The sequence below is a fragment of the Gymnoscopelus braueri genome (genome assembly GCF_963280865.1).
Source record: "Gymnoscopelus braueri genome assembly, chromosome: 13".
Classification (NCBI taxonomy): Eukaryota; Metazoa; Chordata; class Actinopteri; order Myctophiformes; family Myctophidae; genus Gymnoscopelus; species Gymnoscopelus braueri.
In genome coordinates, this window is record NC_137615.1 from 10589761 (window position 1) to 10601179 (window position 11419).

The following is an 11419-nucleotide window of genomic DNA, read 5'->3' on the forward strand; positions in this document are numbered from 1 at the left end:
CATCAAAAAAGTGTGACTCCTACCCTCCTTCAAAACCGCCTTAAAAGAGCACCTGTCCAACTGGACCTAGACCTAGTCTTCTATAGCTTAGCTTGCCAAAATAAATTACCCCACAGTTTTTTCTGTAAATATACTTTTACTGCTCCTAGTATTGATAAAGTATTCAATCAATCAATGATCAATCAATCAATCATTGAAACATAACAGAAATAAAAAATAATTCACAGACACTTCAGGGGTTCTGGTAAAGCTTCAGGTTTTGGAAGGCTCTGGGTCAACCGTTGTAGTCGAGGAGAGACAGACAGACAGACAGACAGACAGACAGACAGACAGACAGACAGACAGACAGACAGACAGACAGACAGACAGACAGACAGACAGACAGACAGACCACTGCGGTGCATTTTTTTCACGATTTTTCAAAAATAGCAGATCTACAAGTTCATAGCGCGGCACTCGGTGCCGCGCTATGAGCTTGTATATCTGCTATTTTTGAATAGCCAAAGACACATATACAAACACAATTGGCCCGGAAGGGAAGCCGGGCGAGGGAGGGTGATATTTGTCACGACACGTACTCCTACAGGCAGAGATGAAACAGAGATGGGGAGGAAGAGAGCCACGCAGAAAAGGAGAGAGAGAGAGAGAGAAAGAGAGAGAGAGAGAGCTTTGAGTTACAGCCAGGATAGAGTTAACTAAAGGTTAGGTGATGGAGGTGGAGAGAGAGCTAGAAACGCCTGTGTTTCTGCTGGCTGAATGGCACTGCAGCTGTCATAAATCAGACAGCACTGCAACGCGCAGGGCACACACACACACACACACACACACACACACACACACACACACACACACACACACACACACACACACACACACACACACACACACACACACACACACACACACACACACAGTGAGTTCCTCACGGTACATAAATCCATACACACTCTATACTGTACAATTCCACAGTCAATACACCCACACACACACACCCCACACACACACACACGCACGCGTGCACGCACACACGCCCGCCCGTGCACACACACACACACACACACACACACACACACACACACACACACACACACACACACACACACACACACACACACACCTGCAGAGTTCCAGCTCATAAAGCAGTGACCAGCCTTGTTCAGAATGTTCATCACATAATAATAATTTGTCTTCTTCTCTCTCTTTCTCTCTCTCTTCTCTCTCTCTTCTCTCTCTTCTTCTTCTCGACAGAGACCAAACAGGAGTTGGAGGACCTCACAGCTGACATCAAGAAGACAGCCAATAAAGTTCGCTCAAAATTAAAAGGTATGCAAACGAAAACGCAGTAACGCACACTGCTGAAGGAAACCGTCCCACGTTGTGAGTCTGAAACAAATGGTGTGGTTTAGAATTAATATCATCAAAAATGTATGTAATGTTATTTAACAACAGAGTATGTTTTATTGGACAAGTTTAAGTCGGTCCTCTCAAGATTCACGATTTAAACATTGTGTTACATTTTATATACGGGTACACAAGAGTACGATTTAGCCTTTCTGAAGCTCGGGGGATATATTCCAGTGGCAGCATCTGAAACAGTCCGTGGTTTGAATGGCTAGGGCTGGACTCTTCCAAATGATAGTCTTCAAGGGAAAATAAAGTGGCCGCACACACTGGTAGCCAAAGTGCCAATATTTTATTCTGAACGCATAGCGTAATAAAAACCAACGTTTCGGCAGCTAATTTACCCTGCCTTCTTCAGGGTGAATGTGGGTTGGACTCTTAACATCAGAGGTTCAAAACAACCTATTAAATATATATTAATTATTAGCTTTAACCCACAGTGTGTAGAATTTTACGCTCTACTTGCATAATGGGGATATTTGACATTGTTGTCCTGAAACTGACATCATCGTGTTATGCAATGGAAAGCATTTCAACATGTCCAAGCTATTTAAAAACAGTAGGTACCAAAGCGCCGCTGTCAGGTGGTCAGGTTCAGAATACTGAAATGTACCTTATATTATGATATCGTCTCTCTTCGTGCCACGTTTCGAGCTTGCAGATCGGCTACTTTTCATGCTTTTTGTGTGACGCTGTAGTATGATCAAGTAGGGCGTTACTTTACGGAAAAACACAAAACGTTAGAATACGGAGATAAGAGGTTTCTACCCGACAGCGACGATATTGCATGCATTTTCATGGCTGAACCTGCCAAAAGAATAGTTAGTGTACAAAGCACCAGCGCTTATAGGCACCGTTCAGGTAAATTAGGGAAGGGAATTACTGTTGGTTCGAGTTTAACATTCAGCCTCTGCCAGAAAACTAATTATAGGCAAATCATAATGCATGGCCTGATTAATCGTGAGGAAACTTTGTATACGAGACCATCGCGAAGCGTGAAAAACTCAATTGTCGTAAAAAGGGTTTGCTTAAAACTGACAGAGAATACTGACAGATATAAGCAGACCCTCCCCCCCCCCCCCCCCCGTCAGATTACATATCTGCACGTTTCACCTGCTTCCGGTTTTATGCATCAATCATTGGGAACCGGCCACAGCCACATTACATGTGAGCGGGCGTGGCCATTAGCTGACGCACGGCTGTGTGAGTATAGGCTATTAACCCTTTAAGACCGGGAACGCATCTGTGTCATTTTGAGATTTCTTTGGCTATTCAAAAATAGCAGATATACAAGCTCACAAGCTTGTACATTGTACTGCTATTTCTGAAAAATCGTGAAAATGGGTGCAAATCTTTGAATATATATAAAATAAAATAAAACTACAATCTTTGCTTCTGGGGGTCCCTGGAACAACATATTTTGAGATGGGGGTCCGCGGCCAAATACTTATCATTTGGGGGGTCCTTGACACAAGTTGGAGCACCACCAATATAGCAACATACTGTTAGGATTTAGAAAATATTTTGGCCGTGGACCCCCCATCTCAAAATATTTTTGTTCCAGGGACCCCCAGAAGCAAAGATTTGAGTCACAAATGTTCACTTTAAAAGATTAACATTTGAAAATGGAAGATTTGCACCAAAAAAAATCAAGATTGTTCAAACAGAACAGAAGCTCATAGCTTGAGCTTGTAGATCTGCTATTTTTTAATAGCCAAAGAAAAATCTTAAAGTGACACAGATGCGTTCCCGGTTTGAATGGGTTAATAGCTCCCAATTCATCATAGCGCTGAGTGAAGACTGGCTGATTATGAATCTTACTTTAAAGCCGTTGTATTTGGTCTTTGTTGTATAGCCTACCTGTCATATTGTAATTATATGAGCAACATAAGCACCTCGTTGAGACGTTGATTAGACTGGGGGGTTATGATGACGTGGGCTACATGCTGCGTTAGCTCTCTCTCTCTCTCTCTCTCTCTCTCTCTCTCTCTCTTTCTCTCTCTCTCTCTCTCTCTCTCTCTCTCTCCCTCTCTCTCCTCTCTCTCTCTCTCTCTCTGTCTCTGTCTCTGTCTCTGTCTCTGTCTCTGTCTCTGTCTCTGTCTCTGTCTCTGTCTCCTTCTCTGTCTCGTTCTCTTTGTCTCGTTCTCTTTGTCTCTGTCTCTGTCAGGTCAACGACGACCCCTTTAGCTGAGAGAGAGATGAAGCAGGGACCCCCACTATATTTATTGTATTACAATGCTGTCTTGTTTTCTCTTAATTAATGGCCTTCTTGATCATACTACAGCGTCACACAAAAGTATCAAAAGTAGCAGATCTACAAGCTTGTCGAGTAAAATAAGATTATGTTGCAGAGTAAACCCTTTAGACTCTAAACCCTTTCATAGATTTTGTAGATAACTTGTTTTTTTTTAGTTTGTTTGTTTACACTTGATCTTTTCTATTCACATGTTGGATTGGTGTTCATGTGTATTTTTTGATATTTAATTTAACCACTTAAACCATCAATACTCAAAACGTGACCTTAGGCTCTGTACTATTTTCGGTGAATGTCCCTCATCAGAATCATCCTGGCCTACTGGATATTATAGCTCGCTAGCTAAGCTTACCGCTGATCAACAAGGCTCTAATGTTTGTCATCCAGAATAAAGAACGACATTCTATCTTACATTATTTGATAGAATGCCGATAGAATGCCGTTCCTTTTAAAAGCATCTAGAACAGCGCTACTCAACCCGCGGCCCGCGGGCCCCCCCCCCCCATTTTTTTTTTTTTTTTTTTTTTTTTTTAAGCACAGGATAAAAATATACATTTCCGTTCAAATATATGTGTTGCTAATTTTTTTTTTTTTAAACAAACCGACAGACATACATACAGGTGCGTCAATTGTTACAGGTATAATGCATAGTTTTCTATGCATTTCGTTTTTTTGGGGGGGTTTGACCCCCAATTTTTTCCGGCCGCACGGCTTCGCCGCGCGCCCAGGATAGGTGTCCGACTGTCCGTTAATTCAATCTCTGGGAGTTGGCAACCCTAACCTTGCCATACCTTAGCTTTTGCTGAACTGATGCCACTGGACATACACACAAAGTAAACAGGTACACTTTCAATATGATGTCAAAAAGTACATTTTCTTATAACAATAACAATGTGTAGTGTGTGTTACAAAATCCAAAATTTTTAGCTGGCGGCCCCTTGGACTTTTGGTATTTTGCTGAGTGGCCCCTGAGCCATCTTAAGTTGAGTAGCCCTGATCTAGAATGTAAGAGTACACACACTATTCTAACACTGCTGGGAACACTTTAATCTGGAGGACCAACATACATGTGATGCTGGTACAATGCCCCCCACCCTGACACACACACACACGCGCGGGTGTGCACAAGCAAGCACACTCACATGCACGCGAACGCACACACACAAGACTGTGAGCTTCCAGCTATTCAATTGAAAAGGAAGGGTTTTGTCTTTCTGTCTTTCTCTGAAAAACACACACACACACACACACACACACACACACACACACACACACACACACACACACACACACACACACACACACACACACACACACACACACACACACACACACACAACACACACACAGCAGTACAGCAGTGTCTGATCACGCTAAGAGAGTTCAAGGACATCACTGCTTTAATGTGAACAGCCAGGAGACACACATACACACACACACACACACACACACACACACACACACACACACGCACGCACGCACACACACACACACACACACACACACACACACACACACACACGCACGCACACGCACACGCACACGCACACGCAAGCACAAGCCATGGGCTTGCAGTCAGACACAAAGGGAGACACACATCACAGCACTAACACACTCGCTTATAAGCTCACACAAACACACGCACGCACGCACGCACACACAATACACACATGCATGTGTACACAGACAGTCACACAAGCCCATATACTGTATGATTAACAGCACTGGTGAGCTATAGGCCGAGCTATAATTGGACATTGGTGGCATAGGCCACAAATGTCCAACATTTGCGTACAAATGTCGGACAGGAAACCAGTTGTTTAGGGTCATCATGTCAGATGAGGAATATAATAGGCTGTCCCCAATTAGACGTTAACTGAAGTTTCATAAGGTTAGAGGATATGGAATGAATGTAGGTCAATGCAATGTCCCCAAACGTGCATGCGCGCGTGCGTGCATGCGTGTGTGTGCGTGTGTGTGTGTGTGTGTGTGTGTGTACACGTGCGTGCGTGCGTATGTGTGCGTGTGTGATATTTGCTGAGTCATGGCTCCACTAGAGCGGACAGGAGACACAGCAGACACAAAGACCAACGCACACGTGGGCACGCACGCGCACGCGCCCACACACACATGCACGCACAAGGAAGCAACATTCCTCTGGATGCTGTTATGTAACAGTGTGTGTGTGTGTGTGTGTGTGTGTGTGTGTTAACCAGTGTGTCCAACAACACAACAATGTCCTAACGGTGAACACACCAACACTCTGTGGACAACCACGCAGCGAATGGCCCCCTTGACTATGGCCCACTTTAAAATGGCCCACCCATCTAACCACCAGTGGTGAAAAAAGTACTGAATTGTTTTACTTAAGTGAAGTATCGATACTGGCAATGTAGAAGTACTCTGTTACAAGTCCGGAATTCAAAATGTACTCGAGTAAATGTACAAAAGTATTGGTATAAAAATATACTCAAAGTACCAAAAGTAAACGTACTAAAATTTTTGAAAATAGCAGATCTACAAGCTCACAACGTGTCGCGATGCGACGTGTTGTAAGCTTGTAGATCGGCTATTTTCAATTAGCCTATAGGTATAAAATAGGGCTAAAGTGGTTAATGTATGTTTTATAATGTAATAATTTATATCTGCAAAGTAACTAGCAACTAAAGTTTTCAAATAATTGTAGTGGAGTAAAAGTACAATATTTGCCTCTGGGATGTAGTGGAGTAGAAGTAAAAGCACTGAAAACTGGAAATACTCCAGTAAAGTAAAAAATACCTCGAAATTGTACTTAAGTACAGCACTTGAGTACATGTACTTAGTTACACTTTACACCACTGGATCTTTCAGTGCAGGAAAGAGAAATCAAAATGTCTATTGTGGGTCAAGCCTCCCATCAACACCATAACAACAGGGTCTGAAGTCGGGAGCCTGATGCATTACTTCATCCATTATTAAAATGACATGAATTTCAACTCCAGACGAGTCTGGAGGCTCCTGTGAAGAGACGGCGGTCCAATCGATGCCTGTAATTATCACAACAAAACATTGCGATCAATAGTGTACGGATGGATGATGTCATTATCTGCCATCTGCGAACAGGAAGAAATAAAAATGTTTTTAATCTGATGATTACAGATTAGAACATTAACAGATACTGAGTGAGGTATCTACTGCAGGAGAGGAGAGGAGGAGGAGAGGAGAGGAGAGGAAGAGGAGAGAGGGGAGGGGGGAGGGGAGGGGAGGGGAGGGGAGGGAGAGGAGAGGAGAGGAGAGGAGAGGAGAGGAGAGGAGAGGAGGAGGAGAGGAGGAGAGGAGAGGAGAGGAGAGGAGGAGGAGAGGAGAGGAGAGGAGAGGAAGCTATGGGATCAGGCGAGGGATCAGAGAGAAAGAGAGAGACAGATAGGGGAGAGAGAGAGAGAGAGAGATGAGAGAGAGGTTACTGCTTTGATGTAGAATCCTTCCTCAGAAGACTTGCAGGGATGGAGAGAGAGAGAGAGAGAGAGGAGAGAGAGAGAGAGAGAGAGAGAGAGAGAGAGAGAGAGGAGGAGTGAGGGGGCAACGGAATGCTGAGTAGCATTCCACTGCTCTATAATCTATTGATCCCTCTCTCTTTCTCTCTCTTTTTAGTATGTCTCTCTCTCTTCTCTCTCTCTATCACTTTGTTACAAACCCCTTCTCTTGTCGTTTTGATGCCTCCCTCGTTCTCTTTCTCTCCTGCTCTCTCTTTCTTTCTCTCTCCCTCGCTCTCTCTGCCGCTTTCTGCTCAATTACATCACAGACACTCTGAGCGCAATGTGTGTGTGTGTGTGTGTGTGTGGGGGGGGGGGGGGGGTGGGTTCAGCTGGAGAACGAGTGGACAGAGAGGTGGAATAATTGGTGAGCTGGATAGAGAGAGACAGATGGAGAGAGAGACAGAGATGCAGAGACAGAGATCCGTGTGTCAACATTCAATATCCTGAAGCCAGAAGAATCAGTCATGTAAACAGGAACGAATGATCCGTCATTGATCCGAGTTGAGACTGCAGCGTCACCGTCACCGAACACAGTGCTTCTCAGACTTTTGCATGTCAAGGACCCCAAATTGATATATATGAGGTAGGGTCCCCCATCTGAAAAGGTTTTGTGCCAGGGACCCCCAGAAGAGAAGATTTATGTTAAAAAAAAACATTTTCAATTTTTTTTCAAATTAATGAATTAATTATTTTTTTTAAAATAGCAGATGTACAAGCTCACAGGGGGGGCTGGGGGGGGGGGGCCTGGAACCTCCTCGGACCCCACTTTGAGAACCAATGACCTGACACATCAGCTCCGTCCAATCACAAATAAGTTCATACTAAACGGTGCGTTCAGTTGATCCTCAACGAGTCAGAACATTATTATCAGAGTGTTACTTACCGGGTGTTGCGTTGTTAATCCCTGTGTGTCTTTGAGCAAGTCAAAGAACCCTCAACCTGTTGCAGCGGTGCAGAGCTGTTGTTCATGTGATAAATGTACCAGTTGCTTGATGACAACAGTGAACACACAGTCCAGAGCATGCTGGAAACCTTAATGCCGGACTGGGGGTGTTTTGCTATGGTTTGGTCTTTATACACCCCAGGTTTAGATGTGATTATGTGCATGTTGTTGCATCACTACTATTCTGCCACCAAAATGTGGAACGCCCATACCAACAGCCATCAAAACGTGTGTCTCCCAAAGCCGCCATAAAAGAGCACCTTTTTGTGTTATCCTTTTAGCATCATTGTATAACTGTACCGCTGTACTTTTTGCAAACTGTTAATAAAGTATTCAATCAATCAATCAATCAATCACTTGTTTATGCAACTAGAAAATGCAATAGCTTTTATATTAATTAATCTATGTATGACTGTGTGTGTGTGTGTGTGTGTGTGTGTGTGTGTGTGTGTGTGTGTGTGTGTGTGTGTGTGTGTGTGTGTGTGTGTGTGTGTGTGTGCGTGTGTGTGTGTCCATCCCAGCCATCGAGCAGAGCATTGAACAGGAGGAGGGGCTGAACAGATCATCGGCAGACCTGAGGATCCGCAAGACACAGGTAAGACACGCCCTCCTACACCTAAGACACGCCCTCCTACAACTAAGACACGCCCTCCTACAACTAAGACACGCCCTCCTATACCTCAGCAGCGCGGCGCGTTGTAAACTTGACGTTCCGCTGTTTTCAGCTAAAGCTTTCCCCACAATACGGATGGTGGGGTTTAAGTGGTTAAAGTTTATTTCCCGAGTGCAGTGTTTGTGGATATCAGTAGCTGACACAGGTAACTAACTCGGACCAATGCTGTTCCCTAGCAACGCAAGTCCACTGACACGCGTCATGACATATTTCAGAATGGGCACTAGTGCTGCGACAAACTCATTTGATCCAGGTTGTAGTGAGACATCATAATGCATCATATGAAAACCGCAAAACAAAGGGTATTTATTAAATATAGTATATCATATAATGAAATATTCATTCATTCATACATTTTACAGAATTGTAAACGCATCGAAACGCATCGCGTTTCAGGCTTATTTATCTGCTACTTTTGATACTTTTGTGTGACGCTGTGTAGTCTGATCAAGTAGGGCATTAGTTTAAGAAAAAAACACAAAACGTTTAAATATAGAGGTATAAGAGGTTTCTGCCCGACAGCAACGATAATATATACATTGCATCATTGTCTTCAGGAGCCCCTCGAAAACGAGATGCTACACAGTACATCTCAAGGGGGTTATTCCTCATAAAGAATTTCAATCACCATTGATATATGGGACATGAAGACACACAAATCGTGCAGGGAGAGAAGATGAGAGGGTGGAGGTGGGTGGGCGGGGAGGGAGAGGAGGGGGGGGGAGAGGAGAGAGGGAGAGAGGGAGGAGATGGAGGAGGGATGCGGTGGATCCTCCAGAGTTCTGCAGTGAGTGCAGTGAGTGCAGTGCAGTGGTCCAGTGAATGAGAGTTTGTGCTGCTTTGTAGGGCTGCGACCAGTCTTGCCAGATTTTGCGAGAGACATAAGCAACTAGGTCTATGAAAACAACCCCAAAATAAGCGACTATAAGCCACATGAGCACTTTAAACCTATATACATCGGATATTTCAAAATAGGCGATCTACAAGCTTACAGCGCGCCGCGATGCGACGTGTTATGAGCTTGTCGATTTTTCGTTATTTAAAAATGTTTATATTATCTTGAAAAAGGTGATGAAAAAAAAGTATTTTTTTTTACACAAATCTGGTACACGGGTCACAAAATGTTTTCAGATGGGGATCCGTGGACAAATACATATTCATTTGGGGGGTCCTTGACATGAAAATGTTTGATAACCAGTATACCACTGGTTTAAACAACATTAGGAAGCAAGACCCAAATAAGCAACTACACTTTAGAAAGAAGCCCAAAAAAAAAACACAACCCGCACCTACCAATATTTACAAGCGACTTTACAGAAAAACTTTACAGTCGCTTATAAGAAGCGGACATGGCGACACTGGCTGCGACTCTTGATGACTTTCTTTGCGGTTGTTCTGTCGATTACATTTTCCATTCATCGAATAATCGAGGAGCCCTATTTTATTCTTCGTCGTACAGAAAATTATTGTGAAAATATCAGCGTTTGTATTTCAGCTATTTTCACTGTTTTTTGGAAACGTTTCGCTTATTAAAAACATGCCCTAAATGGGGATAGATTACTAATAAATTATTTGATAAAATTGTTGATTATAGATTTATTTATCTTTTATCATTGATTAAATTGATTAGTTGGATTAACTGTTTTAATCCTAGTGCAGTGCAGTGATCCTCTATGGGAGAGTGTGTGCTACAGTGCTGCGTTGTATGAACATGAGGGTTGGACGTGTGCAATGTTTCTGTTGTGGAAAAAAGACAGATGTGGTCATGCTGTTCATATGTAACATGATGTACGTAGTAACATGAGCCAAGGTGCATCATGGTAGTTGCAGTTTTAAAGAGAATAATGTAGCTGTCTCTTTAACAAACCATACTGAGCATGTGCGGTAGCCCCTGACGTGTCTAACCTGTGGTATATGACACTATATCCTCAAAATAATTATTTGTATTCACCCTCAATGATTCATGCAGTTTAATTCTTATTGAATATTTCCTTTGTTTTAGTTTTCATGAAAGAAGACAGCTCAGTAAATGGCATTGTTTTAGCAGGGATGTTCATTTAATCAACGCAAATCTGCTATGCAGACCACCACCATGTTTCATTTGACCCTGAATTATTCTGTGCCGTCATTGGCTACTTGTCTCTGTGTCAGCGAGCTCCCCCCTGCCACCCTGTGGTGGAGAGTGGGAACTGTGGCAGCCACCCCCAGGCATTGCAGTATCAGCACTTACCTAACGTCATAATGTCTGTTCTTATGGCAGTGAGGGAACGCACACACGCACACGCGCACACGCACACGCGCAGATGCACAAAACAACACACAGACTTTCTGCCTCTCATGGAAAAACTAAGTCATTGTGTTAGATAAAAATAAACCTGATACGATACAATGAACTCACAATCAAACACCACTTGACACAATGACAGCATTGCACATCCCAGTTCAGAGATGATGCAATGATAAAACACACACATGATGACATGATTTGAAAAGCACATTCATGTCCTCATGACATTATTTGCATTGATCGGGAAATAGCGGCGATGTAAATGTTTCACATACATACAATAGCCTACATACACTATGTACGAGGACACACACAAACATGTCCGTCAACCTCAACCATCAAAGCA

The 11419-nt window shown here is 43.3% G+C and overlaps 1 protein-coding gene across 1 annotated transcript in view; it reads left to right on the forward strand.

Moving 5' to 3' along the window:
* Positions 1-11419, forward strand: part of stx1b (syntaxin 1B) — a gene marked incomplete at its 3' end in the record, with an annotated part of 82542 nt that overhangs the window by 64325 nt on the left and 6798 nt on the right. The window contains exons 4-5 of the mRNA XM_080446769.1: positions 1249-1323; positions 8635-8708. Coding sequence (XP_080302895.1) covers positions 1249-1323; positions 8635-8708 — 149 coding nt within the window. The remainder of the gene's footprint in view (positions 1-1248; positions 1324-8634; positions 8709-11419) is intronic.